This window comes from Geotrypetes seraphini, chromosome 5 (assembly GCF_902459505.1).
Source record: "Geotrypetes seraphini chromosome 5, aGeoSer1.1, whole genome shotgun sequence".
Classification (NCBI taxonomy): domain Eukaryota; kingdom Metazoa; phylum Chordata; class Amphibia; order Gymnophiona; family Dermophiidae; genus Geotrypetes; species Geotrypetes seraphini.
In genome coordinates, this window is record NC_047088.1 from 167778245 (window position 1) to 167802632 (window position 24388).

Here is a 24388-nt window from a genome sequence, read left to right on the forward strand (position 1 = left end):
TCATGGACTGAAGATGAAGGCCCCACAGCTTCCAGATTTACAGCGCTCACTCTTTAATTCAGGAATTATGAGCATTTTATTACCGATAAAAAATAAATCAAAAAGATAGGTTTTCTTCAGGCCATGCTGAATTTAATTCTTCAGAGTATTGGGAATTCATGGTTTGATTGGAAAAGGTTAAAAAACAAACAAACCTTAGCAATATAAACAGTGCTGGAGGTCCCCCTCCCCCCCTTCATTTTTTGTATATGGGGAAGATGCATAGTACTTATCAATTTAAATCACTTAGGAGATAAATCTACACCAGAAGAACTTTTAGGGCTCCTTTTACGAAGGTGCGCTAGCGTTTTTTAGTGCACGCACATGATTGGCGCGCGCTATAGCACGTGCTAGCCGAAAAACTACCGCCTGCTTAAAAGGAGGCAGTAGCGGCTAGCGTGCGCTGCATTTTAGCGTGCGCTAAAACCGCTAGCGCACCTTTTGTGAAAGGGGCCTTTAGTTTATGTAGTTTGAACTAACTTCCAAAAGCACATCCTTACTTTCCCTTTGAAACTTGTGATGGGTATAAAGTGCACATAGAAATGTTAATCTGCTTTTTTTTCTACTGGTAGAATTATTCTGGCAAAATCCATGCATAGAACTGGAAACTCGGCCAGCATGCTTATTTTTCCTCCGACCTCATCATGTTCCAGGGAACACCTTCTTTCAATGCGACTAAATGAACGCCTATTGTCTACTGCGGCCATACTCGTAGACACCCCGGGGGGGGGGGAGGGGAGGGCAGTTTTCAGAGGAATGATTTATGAGCAAATGGCTTTAGAAATTGTCCCCTTCTCAGCATTGCTTGCAAGTATAACAGACGACTCCCGACTGTGACAGTCATTGATATTGATTCAACTTGCCTGTCTTCCCTTCTACAGTTCTTCATTTTTGCCCTGTCTCTTCCAGTAACGAAGACTGTATGTGCCGAGCAGTGTGACGGACGTTGCTACGGGTCATATGTGAGTGATTGCTGCCACCGGGAGTGCGCAGGAGGCTGTTCGGGACCCAAGGACACGGATTGCTTTGTATGTTCGGGTATTATCTCATTATTTAGCTTCCGCCTACACTTCTGCCATACAATTTGATTTAATAATAAACCTCCTGCTTTCCGCTCTTGCATTATCTTCCGTATATGTTTCACAATTTTAGCTGTAAATTTCATGATTTCATACTTTTTTTTTCATTTCAGCTTTTATTACCTATCATCTTGTATTACCTGTTGGTGCATTTATAAGTATCACAAACAGGAACTGTGAATCATTTATATGCTAATATGGGGGATATTTTTATTGTGTAGCAGAACACTTCACCAGTTTAAAGTCAGTTTTTATTGTTCTTGTTACAGATCGACTTTCTTTCCTATTATAATATTTAAGAATGCACATGTTTATGATCCTTTAGAATGTGGTGATCTTGAAGCCCCCTCCCCATAGAACTTAACATGCTAATTATTGATTTTATTATTCTTAGTATCATTGTCCAATTTAATTTTGGGAAAATGTAAAGCAAAAAAAGATAGAGTCTGATATACTAAGAGTGGTGGTTGTTTTTTTTCTTTTTCAATGTGCAAACCTCTTAGTACATCAATACTAGAATGATTTACCTTCAATCCTGTGACCGGAAGTTGAGCTGGGTCAGGGAGGAAGAGTCTAGCAAGGCCGATTTAATTCCGCCCTCCATCTTGGGAGGATTCCCTCCCACAAGATGGAGAGTAAAAGCAGCTAGAACATATCTTCCTTCTCTCCTAGATTATTTAGTCCAAGACATTGGTGAAGGGCAAATGAACTCTGCCATCTCTTAACTTCTTGGGAGTACTATTAATTCAATTAAATACTGGTCCTGACTTTTAACCTCGTATTGATGTACCATCCACCAGCAACAGGATCAGTATTCTCTGCAAATTAATATGACCTGATAGCAGACACTGCTGCCCACTATCTCAATTTATTCTTGCTTTTTCAGTCAACACTCAAACAGACTGAAGCAATGTTTTAGTCTATGAAGTGCATGACTCCATTCCTGAACCTCTCTCTTTGTCCAAAATCTTTTGATTCTTTTTTCCCTCAAAAGGTTCTAAGCATTCAGAAGACTTCTCCAAATCATACTCAAGAGATTGCTGAGGCAATAGTAAGACTCGTAGCTGCCCCAATTCTACTGGTTACATAGAAACATGATGGCAGATAAAGGCCAAATGGCCCATTCAGTCTGCCCAACCACAGTAACCATTATCTGTTCTTCTCTCTAAGAGATCCCAAATGCCTATCCCATGCTTTCTTGAATTCAGACATAGTCTCTGTCTCCACCACCTCTTCCAAGAGACTGTTCCATGCATCTACTACCCTTACTGTAAAAACTTATTTCCATAGATTACTCCTCAGCCTATCAACTTTTAACTTCATCCTATGCCCTCATTTCAGAGATTCCTTTCAAATGAAAGAGACTTATCTCATGCGCATTTACGCCATGTAGGTATTTAAACATCTCTATCATATCTCTCCTCTCCTGCCTTTCCTCTGAAGTATACATATTGAGATCTTTAAGTCTGTCCCCACACGCCTTATGGTGAAGACCACACACCATTTTAGTAACCTTCCTCTGGACTGACACCATCCTTTTTATATCTTTTTGAAGGTGCAATCTCCAGAATTGTATACAGTATTCCAAATGAGGTCCCACCAGAATCTCCTAGTGGCATCAATACCTCCTTTACCTCCTTTTTCCTACTGGCCATGCCTCTTCCTATGCACCCTAGCATCCTTCTAGCTTTTACCATCAACTCTTCAACCTATTTGACCACCTTAAGATCATCACATACAATCACACCCAAGTCCTGCTCTTCTGTCATGCATATAAGTTCTTCATCCCCTACACTATACCATTCTTTCATGTTTTGCAGACCAAATGCATGATCTTGTATTTCTCAGCATTAAATTTTAGCTGCCAAATTTCAGACCATTCTTCAAGCTTCGCTAGGTCTTTTTCATGTTATTCACACCATCCAGGATGTCTACTCTATTGCAGATTTTTGTATCATCCACAGAGAGGCAAATCTTACCTGACAACTCTTCAGCAATATTGCTTATAAAAAGGTTAAAAAAGAACAGGTCCAAAAACAGAACCTTGAGGCATACCACTCGTAACATCCCTTTCCTCAGAGTGATCTCCATTGATCACTACCCTCTGTCGCTTTCCACTCAACTAGTTCCTGACTCAGCCCATCACTGTCAAAGGCTTTGCTAAAATCTAAATACACTACATCTAGTGTACTCCCTCTATCCAATTCTCTGGTCACCCTGTTAAAGAAATTGATCAGATTTGTCTGACAAGACCTACCTCTAGTGAATCCATGTTGCCTCCGGTTCTGTAATCCACAGGATTACAGAAGCATCACCATTCTCTGTTTATAAAGTGTTTCCTTTAATTTGCTTACCACAGAAGTCAGACATAAAGACCTGTAATTAGTTTGGGAAGGTATTTATAATTACAGTACCCCCTCCAAATCTGCGGTTTCATTACCTGCGGATTCGGTTATTCGCATTTTGGGTTTTTTTTTTTTTTTTTAAGAAATGCTGCATCCCGGAACTTACCTGGTGGTCTAGCAGTGACACAGGGCAGAAGTAATCTTCCTATGCTCCAGCCCTGTGCAGAGCCATCATCAAAATGGCTACCGTGAGTTCTCGTTGTAGCCTCGAGACTACAACGGGAACTCACGGCAGCCATTTTGATGATTGCTCTGCATGGGGCAGGAGCGTAGGAAGATTACTTCTGCCCCACGTTGCCGCTAGACCACTAGGTAAGGTTTGGGGAAGGTCCGGGGCGCAGGGGTGGATCAGAAATTTCCGGTTCCTTTTGTTCCAGGCCTCAAGAAATTCAATACTTTAACCCCCTCTTTTGTTGAGGTGCACTAGCCGATTAGCGCATACTAATTGATTTAGCGCGCGCTAAACACTAGCGCATGCATGTTAGCCTATGGACGCGTTGGCATTTAGCGCACACTGATCAGTTGGCGCACCTTAGTAAAATAGAGAGTTAGTTTCCTTTTTCCTTTTTTATTATTTTTAAAAATTCCTACCCTCCCATTGTACTTACCTTTCATGTTTTCTTTACCATGCTTATTGTAGTTCTCCCAACTTCCCTTACATATAAATCTGTAATGTCCACGTGTTTGTTGTGGTTAATAATTGAGACCCCATTTTTAATTATAAATTGCTTTGTATTTATGATATTGCGATACATCAAAATTTTAATAAAACTTGAAACTTGTCAGAGCCAGCCCTGAAAGTTATCCACAGTATTTTAATATCCGTGGGCCGGCTCTGCCCCTAACCCCCACGAATATTGAGGATCTGCTGTAATTCATTCAATCTTACTAGTTGGATAGGAAATAAATTATATGCTACGATCTCTTCTACTTCTCCTAGGGATCCCTTGCCAATGGAATTGCTCAAGAATCCAGATTTAGTAATGTCACCTTATCTGTGCAACTTGGTTTACACCTGCTTGGAAAGGGCTAAGGTGCCAAATTCTTGGAAAGAAGCCAGAGTAAGGCCCCGATGCTCAAAATTTACCGTGCCTTTATAATTTGTCGCTAAACCAGTTCTAACCAGTTTAGCATACAAGCATTTTAGCTTCCGATACACAAAATGGCTCTGTGTGGTCTTTTCCGTGCCCCGTAATAGTCTATGAGGAGAATATGGAAATGTAATACAATGAGCTAATTAATATTAAAATGAGCACGCACTCCAGGTGAAGCCCAGGCATTGCTGGGTGATGAACAAACTGAAGCGCCAACCTTTAACACTCCAAAATTACCAGCAGGTCTGGAGGTGCTAGTAGTGTTGAACTGCGTGTGTTAGAAGTGATTGCATGAGAGGTGGAAGTTAAAAAAAAAAAAGTATGGAATGCATTCATCATACTTTTATAGGATTGGAACGCACAAAAAAAAGCATATATATATTGCTTTATGCGTGTGTTAAAAGCGCATCTCAAGTGTGTGTGTTAGGTGCATTCATTAAAGCCATATACGTCAGCACAGATTCAGTAATTATCCTTGTAAAATTATTTTTCAAATTTAATTACTCTTTTCGTTAATCTTGGATCTAAATTGAGGACTAGTGTGTGATTAAGATAAGAAATGTTTTTTCCTTTATACTTTGATTCATTATTAGGATTGAAAGTAAACCTAAATGTTATATTTTCTTGATTATACTTTCTGTACAAGTTATGCTTGATAACAATGTAAAATCTTATAAATAAATTAAAAAAAAAAAGCCATATACCAGCATGTCTGGGGCTGCCAATTGCATGAGGTGGAAGTTAGAAAAAAAATACATTTGCATGGTTTGGTGGTAGTTCTCTGCCCCCACCCCCCACCCCCCCACGATGCTTAAGACATCTGCCTATGATGCACTACTATATGTGTGCTTGTGACATAGCTTTTCCTGGTGCATGCGCACATTTATGCCTCTTTCTGTGAACTGTTCTGCGCATGTGTCAGTCACTTTCTCCAATGACTGATCAGGTGGAATTTCCGTGGATCTTATTTCCAGGCAACGTTTTTTGAGCATCGCTTATCGTTTAGAAATCGGAAAATTTACTGGCTCTACAATGGCTCACAAGATTTTAAAGGGGACTTTTGAGCATCAGGCCCCAAGTCTTTTATTGAAAGGCTTTGGCATGGATTTGTCCATTTTTGCACCCTATAGCCTGTATCTATCTTCTGTCTCCAAGTCTATGAAGAAAGCAGCTATACTTCAATTGAATAAATACATTACATTACATTAGTGATTTCTATTCCGCCTTTACCTTGCAGTTCAAGGCGGATTACTTAAGAATTGCTACGATCTTAAGAAGTACATATTGAAGAGATATGAAGAAGTATTTAGGAATAGATTGAACATTATCTAAATTGCTAAGGGGTAGTTGGTAGTGTTGGCTGGATTTAGAACATTATTGGTTGTGTTATATTGGTTTTATGTATTTTTTGAAGAATAGAGTTTTTGTTTCTTTTTTGAAAGTTTTGTAGTATATTGCCCCTCAGACTTGGAATGCCCTCCCATTATATTTAAGAGAGGACAAAAATATAAATCATTTCAAAGTAACCTTAAATGTTTTCTTTTTAAGGATGCTTATAATTGCTAAATTTCATCGGCTGCCTCCTTTCCCTAGGACCCCTTCATTTTTTCCATTTTACCTACTTCATTATAATTTTTCTTATATAGTGCTATTCCTCTTTTTTTTTCTCTTCTCTCTCCCCTATTCCTGATTCCTGTTGTACTTACCTTATTTGTCTTCTTTCTTATAAAGATTGTATTTTTCACCTTTTTGACCTAATGTAGTTTCAAGTTTTATTTTAATTTGATGAATTGCTTAATTTAATTGTTACTAAGCGAATTACAACAAAAAATATTTATTTTAACATAATGCTTAAAATTTTTTAAAACAGTAATTAAGACCAACAGACATAAAGACCGACTGAAACAATAGGTAAAAAAAAAAAAAGTGGAACTACGATTTAATATTTTTAGGGTACAAAAGAGAACCATAAATGGGAAATAAGAAACATTAGAAGGGGGAAGATGAAAACCTAGAAGATAATGTAAAATTTTTTAAACATAATTTATAAATTAAAATCATCTTTAAATAGAAAGCTTTTTAAATTACTTTTAAAATGACTCAGATTATTTTCCTCTCTCGGCTGCTGAGGTAAAGTGTCCCAGTTTGTTATGTCCCCCTGTTATTTGTTTTTACTTCATGTTTTAATTGTATTACTATTGGATTGTTATTCACTTAGTAATTCCAGATAAGCGATGTTATCAAATTTTATTAAACTTGGAACTTGAATTCCCTACATTGACAATAGTCAGGTTTTCAATCAGACTATAGTACAGAATCCGCAATGACTAAAAAAATCTCAACCTGCTTGGGTGGGCGCAGGCACTTTGCTGATCCTTTTAGATATGCCTGCTATGGATGACCTAGTCGGGAGTGGAAGAGCTAGGCAAGTCACGTAGCTTTCCATTGAGAATTTAGATTGTGAGCCCACTAGGGGCAGTGAAAATATTTGCACATAGTATGCAACCTACTTGGGTTGTACCACTGAAAGGTGGAATATCAAATCCAATAGAACTTTAGTTGATCATTCAGTTCTCCTATTTAGGCTTGAGGAATCAGGTATTAATAGAATTTCCATTAAGTGATTTTTTTTTCTTCTCCATGGTTAATTTTTCTTTTAAGACTGAACTGCCTTCTGTCACATTTTTACCCATTTATCTGAGGGGGTCTTCCATGATTTAATCCTCGCATTTACCTTTTAAAACCTTCTCCATGCCGTCTTATCTATTCTGATTCTGTTTTGATATCAACTGTTACCTTTATGCTGATGATATCCAGCTAGTGCATTTCTCCAATTTAAACCTGACGTATGGCTTAACTCTATATATGGTGCTTAAACTTGCATGTATACCCAGTATGCCCACACAGTTTAATTATGAAACAAGCCAATTAGCATATTAACTTACATTTACACGCACATCTTTAGGTGCCAGGTTCTGTAAATTTAACATGTATATCTCCAAAGGGGTTGTGGCTATGAGGAGGACATAGGCAGGGTTACAGAATAAAGGGGATCAGCGCCTAATTTAGGTTGGGGATTTATACCAGGTTTCAGTTGGTGTAAATCCTCACATCCAGACTTTGGCACAGATCTCACCACCAAGCATATTATATAAATGGCACCCAGCTCTGAGCACTATTTATAGAATAATGCTTGGCATAACATTTTTATGGGTGCTGAGTTTTTGGCACCATATATGGAATTTTGGCCTTAATTTTCTAATCTTTGCAACTGGAACACTTTGCTAATTGTAGCCCCTGTCATCTCTGATATCCTAGTCCCACTTGAAACATTTACAATCTTTGGGATCATTCTAGACCAGTGATTCCCAACCCTGTCCTGAAGGAACACCAGGCCAATTGGGTTTTCAGGCTAGCCCTAATGAATATGCATGAGAGAGATTTGCATATGATGGAAGTGATAGGCATGCAAATTTGCTTCATGCATATTCATTAGGGCTAGCCTGAAAACCCAATTGGCCTGGTGTTCCTCCAGGACAGGGTTGGGAACCACTGTTCTAGACTTCAAATTGAGTTTTGGTCTTTACATTTCACTTACAGTTAAGTATTTCTGTATTTTCATTGATCAAATCAGTCACTTCTAGAAAAGGTCACCTCGAAACATTTTTCCATGTTGACATGTTTATGAACTGTTTTGCTGTATGTATGAAAGGTGGTTGTCTAAGCAATTAAACTAAACTAGACTACCTGGGCTTCAGCTGTCATTGCATACTCAAATCAGCAGTCGAGTCCCAGATAGGTAGTAGAGGATGAGGATGTAGCCTAATGTGTTGCTATTTTATTTCTTGCCCATTCAGCATTGAAGAGGGAAACCATTATGATGGAAGGTATATCAGGAGTTGTGTAAAATAATAATAATAATAATAACTTTATTTTTGTATATCGCCATACCCCGAAGAGTTCTAGGCGGTTCACATTAGTTAGACAGCGATTACAAGTGGTTACATATCAAATTGATCATAGAGTTGCAAACAGCAAGGCGAGAGTAGTTACTCTGTAAATTCTCCAAGTGGTTACATATCGAATTGATCATAGAGTTGCAAACAGCAAGGAGAGAAGTAGGGGGGAGGGGAGTAGATCAGAACGGGGGGAGGATTGAAAAGGGGCATTAAGGGTCTTGGTCTCGGAATAGGTAAGTTTTGAGTAATTTTCTAAAGTCGAGGTAGTTGTAGGCCTTGAGGACCATTTGGGCTAGCCAATGGTTTAGTTTGGCGGCTTGGAAGGCGTAGGTTTTGTCAAGGAATTTTTTTGAGTGGCATAGTTTTAGGGAGGGGAAGGCGAAGAGTTGAATTTTTCGGGAGTTCTTATAGTTGTGGTTAAGGGTGAAGTGAGGGGTGATGTAGCTTGGGGATAAACCAAATATTGTTTTGTAGCAAAAACAGGCAAATTTGAATATGATTCTGGATTCTAGTAGGAGCCAGTGGAATTTATGGTAGAAAGGGGTGATATGGTCCCATTTTTTCAGGTCAAATATGAGGCGGACAGTGGTGTTCTGGATCATCCTTAATCTCCTGATGGTGCTCAAGTAGATGATGTTGCAGTAGTCCAGTATGCTGAGGATGGAGGATTGTACTAAGAGGTGAAATGAAGAGTCGTCGAAGTATTTTTTTATGGTGCGGAGTTTCCAAAGTATCGAGATAATTTTCCTGACTGTGATATCAGTGTGTTTCTCGAGGGATAGATGTTTGTCCAGTGTTACACCCAGTACTTTTAAGGTTTGTTCGAGGGTGAATGTGGATCCTTTTACTTGGATTGTGGTGTCTTTGATTTTGTCTTTGGGGGTTGCTAGGAAGAATTTTGTTTTGTCTGGGTTTAGTTTTAGTCTGTAGGATAGCATCCAGAGTTCTATCTGACTAAGTATGCTTGTGAGGGAGTTAAGGAGTTCTTGAGTGACACTGGTTAGAGGGATGACTATGGTAATGTCATCTGCGTAGATAAAGAATTTTAGCTTGAGGCTTTGCAGGAGGTTTCCTAGGGAGGTGAGGTAGATATTGAACAGGGTGGGGAACATGGGGGAGCCCTGTGGCACACCGCAGGAGTTTTCCCAGGAGTAGGAGAGAGAATCGTTTTTAAATACCCTGTAAGATCTGTTCCGTAGGAACCCGTTGAACCAGTTAAGGGCCTGGCCGGAGATGCCAATGTGGGCAAGGCAGTCTAGGAGAATGTCGTGTTCGACTAGATCGAAAGCACTGCTCAGGTACAGTTGTAAAATCAGGGCACTGGATCCCAGGCTGAAGAGTATGTGTATGTGGTCTAGGAGGGAGGCTATGATGGTTTTGGTGCTGTGATTGGAGCGAAAGCCTGATTGGTTGTCATTAAGGATATCAAATTTTTCTAGGTATGTGGTAAGTTCGGCGTTTACCACCCCTTCTGTTATTTTGGTGAATAGCGGGATACTTGTGATAGGTCTGTAGTTGGATGGGGTGCTTGATGGTTCTTTCTTGTTTTTTATGATAGGAGTTATTGAAATGTGGCCTTGTTCTGCTGGGAAACTGCCAGGTGATGGAGCTGTAATAAAAGGGCAATGGGTGTTTGGCTAAAGGGGTGAATGGTTGTTTGAAAGATAAACTAGAGGTGAGGTGTATATGAAAGAAATATTGGGAGATGTGGGTGGGGGTTGTATGTGTGTGCCCACTTGTGCTGTATATGAAAACTGAATAGGAAATAAAGAGGATGAGTGTGGGAAGGTAAAGAGAGAAGCGTTATGGATGGTGAAGTTGAAGAGAAGGACAGAAGGAGAAAAAAGGTAAAGATGTAAGGTGGAGCAACAGGGAAGGGATGCCTCCCTGTCTTCTTCCTAGATCCGTCCAATATTCCTAAACCTCCTTTTTATCCTTTGTACCCCTCCAATATTCTAGAACCTTTCTCCCCTATTCTTTTCATATGATCATACTTCTTTTTCTCTTCCTAGTACAAGTCTTCCTTCTTCATTTTCCTAATCCATTTATTTTATATACGTATTTTGATTTTTGTAGCTCGTCCTCCCAAAGGAGCCCAGAACAGGTTACAAATCAGGCACTCAAGCATTTTCCCTATCTGTCCCGGTGGGCTCACAATCTAAATTACCTGGGGCAGAGGAGGATTACGGCCCGGATTCTATAACCGACACCGATCGCTTGTCAATCACGCAGGTGTGCCTGTACAGAATCGCACCTATGGCAAAGGTAGGCACCGGAAATGTACCCTGGCCTACATTACCAGTGCCTACCTATGATGTGAATCATTCCTCTGTAGGTGCTTTAGGCCGCCTAATGCCACTTCTGGCATTAGCCACACCCACAGCGACGTTAGAACATAAGAACTGCCATCTCCGGATCAGACCTTCGGTCCATCAAGTCCAGCGGTCCGGCGATCCGCACATGCCTAAAGTACCTACAGAGGTGAGATTCTGGTGCCAATCTTTTAGGTGACAGTAGGCGCCTTGAAACTCAGTTAAAAACATTGTTTTAATGGCATTTTTTACTGAATGGGCACCTATCGGTGCTTAAGAAACTGACACTGTTTAGAGAATCTGGGTCTATGTGGCTTGCCCAGGATCACAACGAACTGCATGGGCTTTCAACCCACAACTGTAGCTTTAACCACTATCCCACACACTCCTCTTCCTTAATCTTCTCTTGTTCTGAATCTATAATTCTTTTCTAATCTCTCTCTTTATTTTCCCTTCCATAATCATTCTTTTTTACTTTCACTCCATCTCTGTTTCTCCTTCACTCTTTCCATCCATGAGAGATCACTCTTCCTTTTATCCAGCCAAATTTCTCACCCATAAAACTCCCCAAATAACAATCTAACCCAATAACACGGGCCATTGCGGTAGCTGCCCATTAGGATTTAAAGGGCTTTGGGCTTTTGCCGTACGGCAGCTGCTAGAGTGGCTTTGTAAAAGTGGGGTACACTTTTCAGACACAAAGGAAGGTCAAAAACTGCTTTTAGTTATTTAACAGCCAAACTAAGTCAAATTGACAGAAATATGCTGCAGAAGCTTGGTTGTTTTTATCTGTTGAATTTCTTTTTAAAAAAAATATCTTTATTCATTTTTAAAGAAACTAAAACAGTGCGTATAGGAATACATACAAAAACAGTTATAAGAAAAGCACTGATATTTTACAGAATTTTCCCACCCCAAATTATTTTCTCCCCCCTCCCTCCCCCTATTATAACACACTCATTGAAACCAAATAATATTACTTGCATATTCCCACATCACAATCCCAAAATCATATCATAATCCCCCTCCACCAACCCCCTTCCCTGGATGTGTAGTTATAACTAACAAGATAAGGTGTATATATTCAAAAGTGTATATTCATTCATTACAAAATTTTGCCAACGGGTCCCAAACTTCCCTAAATTCCTTATATTGCCCTGATTGTATTCGTTCTAATTTATATGTTTGACATAAGGATGCCCACCAAAAACCATAATTTAAACTTTCCCAATTTTTCCAGTTTTTTGTAATTAACTGTATGGGAACTCCTGTCATTATGTAAAGCAATTTATTTTTGTTTACATTTATTGGACTTTTGGGCATTATTAGCGTTCCAAACATTACTATATCATATGTTAATGATAATGGCATTTCCAAAATTGTATTTATTTGGTCTCATATGGATTTCCAAAAATTAAATTTTAATGGCCAATAGAAAATCAGATGATCCAATGTCCCTATATCAAGATGACAGTGCCAGCATCTATTTGACTTTGAACTATCTAATTTCTGCAATCTAACCTGGGTCCAAAAATGTCTATGTAACAAAAAAACCCCATGTTTGTCTCATAGATGCTGACCTTGTATATCTCATCCCCCATGTCCAAATTCGTGGCCATTGGGATGCAGCAATTTCCTGCTTAGTCTCAATGCTCCAAATATCTTTCAAGATTGTTTTGGGTTTTTTATTCATATAATCAGATATAAATTTATACCACTTGACTGCCTGATGCTCTAGCAAATCTAACTGGAAGCATAGGACCTGCAAGCTTTAATAATTTTTTAGATTTTGCCAATCAGGGAACCCCCTTCTGAATGGCTTGCTTCGACTGCAACCACTTATATAATTAAGACTTAAAGATTCCAAATGATTGTTGCAGTCATGAAAAATCAAGCATTTTCCCATTTGATAAAACATCATCTAATGTACGTATGCCTGCCTGCATCCAGTGCTTCCAGAAGATCTTAGACTCACCTATTTGTATCTTGGAGTTCAACCATAGGGATTGACAAGTGGATTTTTCTACTGGAACATCTGTTAAATTGTTAATATAAAATCGGAGGTATGTATGTGTGTATGTATGTATGTATGTATGTATGTGTGTGTGTGTATGTGGCGCGATCACGCAAAAACGGCTTGACCGATTTGAACGAAACTTGGTATGCAGATCCCTCACTACTTGGGATGATATGTTCTGGGGGTCTCGCGGCCCACCTGCACACATGGGCGGAGCTACAAACAGAAAATCAGATTTCACCCATTCATGTCAATGGAAAAAATGTAAAAAGCTGCCATTCTCACAGTAATTCAAAAACGGCTTGACCGATTTGACCGAAACTTGGTATGCATATCCCTCACTACCTGGGGTGATATGTTCTGGGGGTCTCGTGGCCCACCTGCACACGTGGGCGGAGCTACAAACAGAAAATCGGATTTCACCCATTCATGTCAATGGAAAAAATGTAAAAAGCTGCCATTCTCACAGTAATTCAAAAACGACTTGACCGATTGGAACGTAACTTGGTATGCCGATCCCTCACTACCTGGGGTGATATGTTCTGGGGGTCTCGCGGCCCACCTGCACACGTGGGCGGAGCTACAAACAGAAAATCAGATTTCACCCATTCATGTCAATGGAAAAAATGTAAAAAGCTGCCTTTCTCACAGTAATTCCAACTACCTGGGGTGATATGTTCTGGGGGTCTCGTGGCCCACCAGCACACGTGGGCGGAGCTACAAACAGAAAATCGGATTTCACCCATTCATGTCAATGGAATAAATGTAAAAAGCTGCCATTCTCACAGTAATTCAAAAACGACTTGACCGATTGGAACGTAACTTGGTATGCCGATCCCTCACTACCTGGGGTGATATGTTCTGGGGGTCTCGCGGCCCACCTGCACACGTGGGCGGAGCTACAAACATAAAATCAGTTTTCACCCATTCATGTCAATGGAAAAAATGTAAAAAGCTGCCATTCTCACAGTAATTCAAAAACGGCTTGACCGATTTTAACGAACCTTGGTATGCAGATCCCTCACTACCTGGGGTGATATGTTCTGGGGGTCTCGCGGCCCACCTGCACACGTGGGCGGAGCTACAAACAGAAAATCAGATTTTTCCCATTCATGTCAATGGAAAAAATGTAAAAAGCTGCCATTCTCACAGTAATTCCAACTACCTGGGGTGATATGTTCTGGGGGTCTCGCGGCCCACCTGCACACATGGGCGGATCTACAAACAGAACATCAGATTTCACCCATTCATGTCAATGGAAAAAATGTAAAAAGCTGCCATTCTCTCAGTAATTCAAAATCGGCATGACCGATTTGAACGCAACTTGGTATGCAGATCCCTCACTACCTGGGGTGATATGTTCTGGGGGTCTCGCTGCCCACCTGCACACGTGGGCGGAGCTACAAACATAAAATCAGATTTCACCCATTCATGTCAATGGAAAGAATGTAAAAAGCTGCCATTCTCACCGTAATTCCAACTATAAAACACTTTCTATGACACTATAACCACTAGGGACATCGTTTCTATTCTACCACGGACACCATACATATAGAGTTTGTATGTTCTAACTGTGTTGTAACTGTTTCCTTCATGCACCCCAGTTCATAATGTTATTACATTACATGAGTACTCACATATCCTGAACTAGGAACACAGGTTCCATTCTGAACCGGGAACAAACTGCATGGAGTTTCTTTTCAACCTGAGTTTCCACATATTGAGTTGTTTAAATCAATACTGAAACTTTTGGATGCCACTTATTCCAACAGATCTTCCTTTTCAGTTTAAGAGATTGCAAATTCCAGTGAGACTTGCATTCTCTATCACAATCAACAAATCACAGGGACAGACTATTACATACTGTGTGGAGTGGATTTAAGATCCCCCTGTTTTTCCCATGGACAACTCTATGTTGCTTGCTCAAGGGTGGGTTCACTCAAGAATTTATTATATGTTCTTGCTCCTGGAGGTGAAACTAAAAATGTTGTTTATAATCAAGTTTTGTGTTAGTTGTATTGTATTCATTTTGTCAAATATTTCACATTATAATTTGAATATTGTACTTTTTATAAAGCTGTTAAAAATAATTTCATTCACCACTATAAAGTATCTTTATTTGATTCCATTTACAGTGTTAGTGCTATAATTAAATACCCGTGCAACGCCGGGGCATCAGCTAGTTGTTAATAAATTTCAAAGATTTCCAGGTGTCAACTAAAATACTATCTGTTGAATTTCTAACTTTTCTTGATGCAGAATGAGCTGCTGAACTGTCACAGGGCACTGCAACTTGTGATTATCATTACAAAATCACTGTCTAATAGTGCTCATGTTGAAAGAGATTTTTAGAAAAGGATCTATGAATGAAGACATTATATTCAAAAAAATATCCTTGTCTGGGTTCAGAGATGCAGTCAAGCAGAGGGTAATGTCAGCATATTAAAACAATGTCATCCTCAAATAATTTATATCGCAAATAGTGCCCTTGGTTTAAGTGATTATTCTTTTTTTCTGCTGAAGCACTGCAAGTACTTGTCCCAAAGAATAAAAATCCCTAAAGGAAAAGGCTTTTTTGAATGCAATATTCATGCAGACAGACATCTGAAAGCTCGAGAGAGAAAGAAAGAGATTGAGGGAGAAAAGGGCTCAGAATCTTAATTTTCCAAATAAATATATTGCATTTTTTATAGCACATGGAAACAGTACACAAATGATAAATAAAGGTGTGGCACCTGTGATTAAATAATACAATTTCATTTTAATTTCATATATGAGCTACTATAGGAAAAGTATAAGCTAAATCCAAACAAATAAAGAAAGATAATTAAATTTTAAAAATATATTAATATACATTAATATTATTCTAGCAATATTTACCCTCCAGGCTATTATACTGAAAACATTATTTTACCGACTCAAATTATAATATAGTGCTCTACAAAATAGATAAAAATACCATAAACCAACTCCAATGAATTACCTAAAATTGATTGTCATCCCAGTCATATTATAAAATCTTATGGCAAACTTCTAGAAAATTCTGGAAGAGTAGCCTGATGATTAGTGCAGTAGACCTTGATTCTGATGAACTGAGTTCAATTCCCACTCCAGCTCCTTGTGACCTTGAGTAAGTCACTAAACCTTCCACTGCCCCTAAATGGATTATGAATCCATTAAGGGCAGAAAAAGTACTGTACCTGCATATAATGTGCATAGCACTGCATACATATAGTATTTATTTATTTCAATTTCTATCCTGTTGTCCCCAAAGAGCTCAGAACAGGTTTAGCACTATAAAAGTGGCAGTAAGACATAAAGGGCTCTATTTTAAAAGCATTTCCATTTGTAAATAGAAGCATTTACCCTTGTAGATCACATACATATGTAAAAATAGGGTTACCATATTAAAAAAAAACAACAAAAAACCCTGGACACATGACCCCACCCCATTCCACCTCCAGCCACGCCCCATTCTGTCCCAGCCCCGCTCAGTTTTGCCTCCAGCCACACCCAGTTCTGCCTCTAGCACCACCCTATTCCACCCTCCAGCCCCGCCCCCAGAAAGCTTCCTCTCTTTGCGATGAGCTCCAGCCTCATCTGGAGGGCCTGGAGCATGTGAGGATATGTGTGACATCATCTGTGCATGCTCAGAGGCCCTCCAGATGCGGCAGGAGCTGGTAGGGGCTTTCCAAAACCCGGACAAATGCCGGGTTTTGGAAGTCCATCCGGGAGCCTTGACAGTCTTCTAAAAAGAGAACATGTCTGGGTTTTCCCGGACATCTGGTAACCCTATGTAAACATATGTTATTTTTAGAAAGACACTAGTGCGTGGAGATCCATACTTGCAGAGATGTCAAGGGGGCATGTTGGAGGCCCTGGTTTGGGCAGGGTATAGGTGGTACAAAAATCTACACATGTATTTTAACATATTTTACAAAGGCCAACTTGAAACAACGTACATTCAATCAATGAACACATAAACAGTCACTGCACAATCATATCAGCAACATCAATAACATAACTCAGCAAAACATTGGTAAGGCACGAAATGATTGCAAAACCAGAACACTAAAAGATGTTGTAAAGCATTATGTTGTACTGTACTAGAAAGAAAAATAATTTGTCATTTTCTTCTGGGCTGCATTTTGATACTACATCACCGGCACGCTATGCACCTAACAGCGGAAGCTGGAGCGGCCCGCTTCCCCAATGTATACCTTTCCAACCTTCAAATACCAATCCAAGCCCCTCCCCAAAAAGACACGTAAACATGAGTGGATAAACCTGGCTGCAGCCCTGTTTATTGTAAAAAACATATTTAAATAACAATTTACATATAGTAAACAACATATATAAACATCATTAAATAACATTTTATCTAATTAAACCAACACAATGGTACCCACCATTGTGACCCTGATCCCGAGCTACCGACATAGATGAAAATGGCCCCCGACCCTGCCGTCTAAGCAAGGGTCCGAGGGGTGCCATGTCCCCACATGCCCCATTGTCCAGGGTCATCCGACCCACCAGGCACGGCTCCCAGCCGGCCTACCACTCATCCCATGATGAGACCAGCCGCCAGTAGCTCGGGATACTGCCAACTAAAAACCCCACACTACATCACGCAGAACTAACAGGCGGGAGGGCGGGAAAGCTGCCTCGGAGGACCGGAAACCATTACGGTCCTCCGAGAGTCCAGCTTATATACACCCTACCCACCCAACCCTGCGGCCCCGACTCAGCCCTATAGGAGGTCTGTCCCATGGTGGGAAAGACCTCCTCCCTTCATTTAAATTTCCTGCCTGTCTAACCACCCCCTCCTAACTATTTTCCCAACGGACGGCAATGCGGGCCTCCCAGCTCCGCGTTAGAGCAGCCCGTTGAGACAAGCTCTCAGGCTTTTTATTCTAGACGGAGCCTGCATGTCTGTTATAGCCGAATAAAACTACAGCTAAAAGCGGACCAAATTAATTGTCCGTTATATCTGAAAGTCTGTTATATGCGAGTCTGCTATATGAGATGATTTTTCTGCATGTTTATAAAGGCGCTCGGCTGGGACCAGCACCTTGTCAACTATAGATGAGGTTCAGTTATAAGCGAGTCCGTTATAATGAGATTATACTATATCATCATTGACTTATTTGTTTGATTATAAAAGCCTTTGTGGAATATTGTTATTTGAAAATTGCTCAGTCTTCTTTTGAGCAAAAGTAGGGGTATTGTTCCCACTAAGAAGAGGCATTTCCAGAAAATGCATTATCTTTTACTAAGCCCAGGGCGCCAAATGATCTAATGCTGCTCCAAGGTTCATAGGAATTATATGAGTGTTGGGGCATTTAGTGCTCCGGGCCATGGTAGAAACCTCTAGCAAAATTTAGTAAAAGGGAGGGGGGGAGGAGTTAATTAGAAAAAAAATATTCTCATTAAAATGAGCTGCTGGAATCTATAGAAAAAAAAACAACCTATCCTCACTGGGTTTTACAGAGCCACGCATAGATTTTTTTTAAGTGCTCATTTTCTCCAAGGCTATACAGGAGGGATTAAAAGAGTCATTTCCATTAATCCTCCCAAATGAAACCAAAAATGACATTGCGGCCTCACTAGGTTTGTAAAAAGGAGTGGGTGCACGTACATTGCCCCTTACAATGTGGAAGGTGTGGATTCATAAGAATTATCAGAGGATTGGAAAATGGCAGATGTGATCCATCTCCACAAAAGTGGAAGTAAGAGGAAGATTAGGAACTAATAGGCCATTTAGTTTGGCCTCTGTGGTGAGTAAATGAATGGAAACACTTCTAAGACAGTAGTAGTGAGATTTCTGGAATCCAATTGATTGCAAGACCTCCGGCAGCATGGTTTTGTTATAAGCAGGTCTTGTCAGTCAAATCTGATTAATTTATTTGACTGGGTGACTGGAAAGTTGAATTGAGGGAAAATGCTGGTTTTGCCGTAGTTAGATTATAGCATTTTGACACAGGTCTGCATAGGCGACTTATAAATAAATTGAATGCCCTTGGTACAGATCCTAAAGTGAATGTCTGGGTTAGAAACGGTTGAGTGGAAGGTGACAAAGGGTAGTGAGGAAAGGGATTTCATTAGTGGTATGCTGCAAGGATCTGTTCTTGGCCTGTTTCTTTTTAAATTTTATGAGAGGGAAATTGTAGAAGGGTTGTCTGGTAAGGTTTCCATCTTTGCAGATGATACAAGAATATGCAATAGGGTATATGTTGTTGATTTATGTGGATAACATGAGGAGGTTCCTGGCAAAGCTTGAAGAATGGTCCAGAATTTGGTCTATCTCAATAGCAGACTATGGATTTTCCTCAGGAACTGGAACAACTTTTTTTATAAACCCAGACACACTAATCACTTTTGTCACATTCTCAGGCAATGAGTTCCAGAGCTTAACTATTCTTTGAGTGTAAAAAAAAAATCTTCCTATTTGTTTTAAAAGTGTTTCCATGTAATTTCATTGAGTGTCCCCTGTCCTTTGTACTTTTTGAAAGGGTGAAAAATCGATTCACTTTTACCCATTTGACGCTACTCAGGATTTTGTAGACCTCAATCATGTCTTCCCTCAGCTGCATCTTTTCCAAGCTGAAGAGCACTAACCTCTTTAGCCTTGCCTCATATAAGAGGAGTTCCCTCTCTTTTATCATTGTGGTCACTTTTCTTTGAAAGCAGAACAGGGTCAAATTTATAATATACGTACTTACATAATAAAATATATATGTCCATACATAGGCCTCCTTTTACGAAACTGTGATAGCAGTTTCTAGCGCGAGGAGACGCGCTGAATGGCCTGCGCTGCTCCCGATGCTCATTGAGTGCATACTTTTGAAAATGCAAGCATTTTCTTTTTACCATAATAGAATAACTAGGTGCACCAAATAGAAATTATAAATGTGAAGACACAGCTTTCTTGGGGTCATTTTTCAAAGCAAAAGCATGTACATAGGGCCTGATTCTCGAAAACGTGTGTCCCAATGGCAGGTGGCGATAAGCATCCCAACGCCATATGTCAGCCAATCAGGACACACATTTTTAAAAAAATACCTCTCTGAGGCAGGTTGCCCACATGCTAGGTCTACGGAGACACGCAATGATGCTTAAACATGCCCAAGGCGGGGCATAGGTGTGGCTTCACTTGGATGTGGCCTTGGGCGGGCTTAAGCATTGCTATGCGTCTACGTAAATGTGAAGACACCTTAAATGTAGGCTGCAAAATGTTGGCCTATATTTTGGGCGTCTGACCTAGACTGTAGATGCAATTCTCCTTTAGATACCAACATGTGATTGGCACACGATTCGTGGTCACTTCTTAGGCGTCCAAAAAAGAATCAGACCCATACTACCTACATATTCATACTGTATATGTAGGTAATATGGACAGTTATAAAGTTACTGCTGCTGTCTGCATTGATGCAAAGGCAATGGGTACTATTAACCATAAATTAATTCCCTTTGAAAATTATCCTAGGGAAAAGCACCCACAGATTCCAGCAGCTCATTTTAATAATATTTTTTTCAGATTAACTCCTCTACCCCCCCCCCTCCCTTTTACTAAATTTTGGTAGAGGTTTCTACCATAGCCCGGAGCACTAAATAACCCCAACACTCATATAATTCCTATGAGCCTTGGAGCAGCATTAGATCATTTAGCGCCCTGGGCTTAGTAAAAGAGGGCCTAAGATAATGCATGTTCTGGAAATGCCTCTTCTTAGTGGGAACAATACCCCTACTTTTGCTCAAAAGAGGACTGAGCAATTTTCAAATAACAATATTCCACAAAGGCTTCTATAATCAAACAAATAAGTCAATGATGATACAGTATAATCTCGTTATAACGGACTCGCTTATAACTGAACCTCGTCTATAATGGACGAGGTCCGCTGGTCCTGGCTGAGCGCCTTTATAAATATGCAGAAAATCATCTCATATAGCAGACTTGCATATAACGGACTTTCAGATATAATGGACAACTAATTTGGTCCCAAGAGCCGCTTTTAGCTGTAGTTTTATTTGGCTATAACGGACATGTAGGCTCCGCCTAGAAGGTGCATAGTGTGCCGGTGATGTAGTATCAAAATGCAGCCCAGAAGAAAATGACAAATTATTTTTACTTCCAGTACAATACGACATAATGCTTTAGAACATTTTTTAGTGTTCTGGTTTTGCAATCATTTCGTGCCTTACCAATGTTTTGCTGAGTTATGTTATTAATGTTGCTGATTTGATTGTGCAGTGACTGTTGTTCATTGATTGTACGTTGTTTCAAGTTGACCTAAATAAAGTTTTTAAAAAAATGCAACTCTGGATATAACGGACCGTTTTTCCAGGTCCCTTTAAGTCCATTATAGCGAGATTATACTGTATACTAGTCAACAATTATTATTTATTTATTTATTTATTTAGCTTTTCAAAAGATAAAAAGAAGGGAAAGGATCTCAGAAACCTTAATCGTCCCAGCATAAACTGTTAGAATCTACTGTATATAAACAGGTTCTAGTCTTATTCATTGATCCTCAAAAAAACTAACATTGTTTATTAAATATTTTTTTATTTTTTTTCATCAATAATTTATTAAAATTATAAACAAATTTTAAACCAATAAACCAACAAATCTCCAAAAACACAAATAACAGCAAGCCTAAAAGTATACAAATATAACAATACTTATAATAAGAACTTCTAATTAGTCCTGGAAAGTTGCATTTACTCTCAATTTATAATACAATCAGATAAATATATGTATATTACAAACATACCACAATTAATTACCATACCTACTTACAGATTCTCATACTTTCCTAAATTTACCCAAATTACCACATCAAATAGCAAAGATTTTTTTTTTAATTATTATATCATCATACTTTATGATACACAAGAAGTAGCCTTTCTTGATGGAAAAAACAAAACAGTAGTGGCCACTATTGTTTCTTAATCTTTTCATCTGCTATCTGTGTTTCATAAAGTTTTCTGGCCAATATTGTTTCTTCGGGCCCTTTTTATAAAGCCGTGGTAGTGATGCTGCTGTGGTAAATGCACCAAAGCCCATAAGAATTGGGTTTATTTACTACAGCAGCATCACTGCCCTGGCTTTGTGAAAGGAACCCTTAATCTTTTTTTTTTTTTTTTAAATCAAGAATGACTGCTTCCTGTATATCACAAAGTGTGACAATATAGTTTAAAACTAATCTTAGGGCCTGTTTTACAAAGCCGCGCTAGTGGCTGCCGCGCGGCAACAGTCCCGAAGCCCTTTAAATCTTTATGTGCTTCGGGGCCACTAGCGTGGCTTTGTAAAACAGGCCCTTAGTTTTTTTGAGGAGTTTTTTTTTAGGATCAATGAATGAGAATGGAACCTGTTTATATACACGGACGAATCAAAACATTAAATGCAACAAATGTACTCATACATTGCCTGTTGGATAGTTCATCGGCACACAGTGCAGCACTTGGCGTTTAGTCATGTAGCAGCCACAAGGTCAGAATCATGGACACTCCATTGGAAGATTGCACCATCGAAGAACAACGTGCAGTAGAGCACTTTCTTTGGGCAGAGGGAGTAAAACCTGCAGAAATTCACCATCGGATATTGACATAGCACCATGAAGCAACAAAATGTTATAAATAGGCAAAAAGGTTTAAAGTGGGAAGAACAGGTGTAACCGATGAAGGTCGTCCTGGTGGCCCATCAACATTGCGCACACAAGGTCACATTGATAGGGCGGACTCCTTGATTAGAGAAGACTGACGGATAATGGTATCTCAATTGGCTGCAAATTTGGATATCAGCTATGGATCTGCATTTGCCACAATGCAGGATGATTTGGGATACAGGAAAGTCTGTGCACGAAGGGTTCCCAAACAGCTTACTGATCTGCACAAGCAACAGCATGTGGAGATTGCAACCCAGTTCCTGAGACAGTATGAAGTGCGTAAACCTCCTGCCGATGCAGTGCTGGACCAGAATTTTAAAAAGGTACTGGGAAGCTGGGGGGGGGGCTGCCTGCCCACTACTAGATCTGCCCTGTACCCTGTCCTTGTCTACCGCTAGACCACCAGAGTGAGGTACAGGGTACAGGACAGTGAGACAGGGTACACCATTTGGTTCAGCAATTCATTTGCTTGGTTTTTCTTCCTCTACAGGTAGGTGTGTCTTATGGTCAGGTGCATCTTATAGAGCAAAAAATATGGTATTTTTGCCTTTACTTTTGTTACCCTTGTAGATCCTAATAGTTTATGTTGAGACTGTTGAGGTGAGGAGCGGCCTAGTGATAGAGCTGATGCCTCTACACCCAGAGGTTGTGGGATCAATTCCCAGTGCTGCTCTGCGTGTCTCTGAGCAAGTCACTTAATCCTCCATTGCTCCTAGTACAAAATAAGTACTTGTGTATATGTAAACCACTTTGAATGTGTAATCACACACAAAAAAACCCAAAAAAACAATATACAAGTCCCATTACCTTCCCTTCTGAGATCCTTTTTCCTCATTTTATCTTTTGAAAAGCAAAAAACATAATTGTTGAATATCATATCATCATTGACTTGTTTATATAGAGGTTGATGTGGATATAGAGGTCGATGTGTGCAGTATTTGATCTCTTTTCCATCTTATCGTTTATTCAGCAATTTTGAAATAGTTCCATTTACTTGGGTTAATGACTTTTGAAAATTTTGTTCTACCTTTTCCTTTGCAGGTTAGCATCATTGCAGAACCTTTCTCAAAAATATTCCCTTTAGTTCTTTTGCAGCTTGTTTGTTTCCTTCTTGCAGAAAATGTATATTAATTTCTATTTGTTGCACAGTTTATAATCCATTAACCTTTCTTAGTCCTCTGCATTAAAAGGTATAATTATTGCATACCATAATAATCATGAAAATCAATGTTTAATTTCTTAGGTATTTATATTGTTTTTCTGCGCCTTATTTCATCTATACAATTAATATTTAGGGGTTTTTTTCTGTTTAACCTTTTTATTCTATTTTTGAAGTCCTTAAATGCACAAGGAAATGTCTTGACTTGAATCAGCTGCACGGGGTTAGGACAGAGCAGTGATTCAGATGAATACTTTAATTTCTGCTCCCAAGACACAGTTGTGGAATAGGTTCAATGGGCAAAGTACCCTTATCACTTGGAAAAAGGACCTCCTTTCCATGTTAAATCAAAAGAAATTTCCTATTATTTTGGTGGTCTAATTGGTTTTGGTTTTAACTGAAAACAGAGTTGGCAATTGCTCTGAAGCACAAATATAAATTAATCAGAAAGGATGAAGTAACTCTAGCAGATAGGATGCCACAAAACTCCCACCTGCAGGGCCAGCATTAGGAGAGGGCAAACAGAGCATCTGCCATGGGCCCAAAACTCCAGGGGGCCCCATGGTCCGGGCACATGTTGGTTTGGGGGAAGAAGATAGAGTTAGATACTAGAAGGGGTGAGGGAAAGAGGTGGCAAGCTATAGGTAGACACAGTG

The 24388-nt window shown here is 39.6% G+C and overlaps 1 protein-coding gene across 2 annotated transcripts in view; it reads left to right on the forward strand.

The window, feature by feature from the left end:
• The window catches only part of ERBB4 (erb-b2 receptor tyrosine kinase 4), a 1781744-nt gene that overhangs the window by 1225672 nt on the left and 531684 nt on the right, over positions 1-24388 (forward strand). For both annotated transcript variants that reach the window (XM_033945093.1, XM_033945094.1), the window contains exon 6: positions 949-1067. In XM_033945093.1, coding sequence (XP_033800984.1) covers positions 949-1067 — 119 coding nt within the window. The remainder of the gene's footprint in view (positions 1-948; positions 1068-24388) is intronic.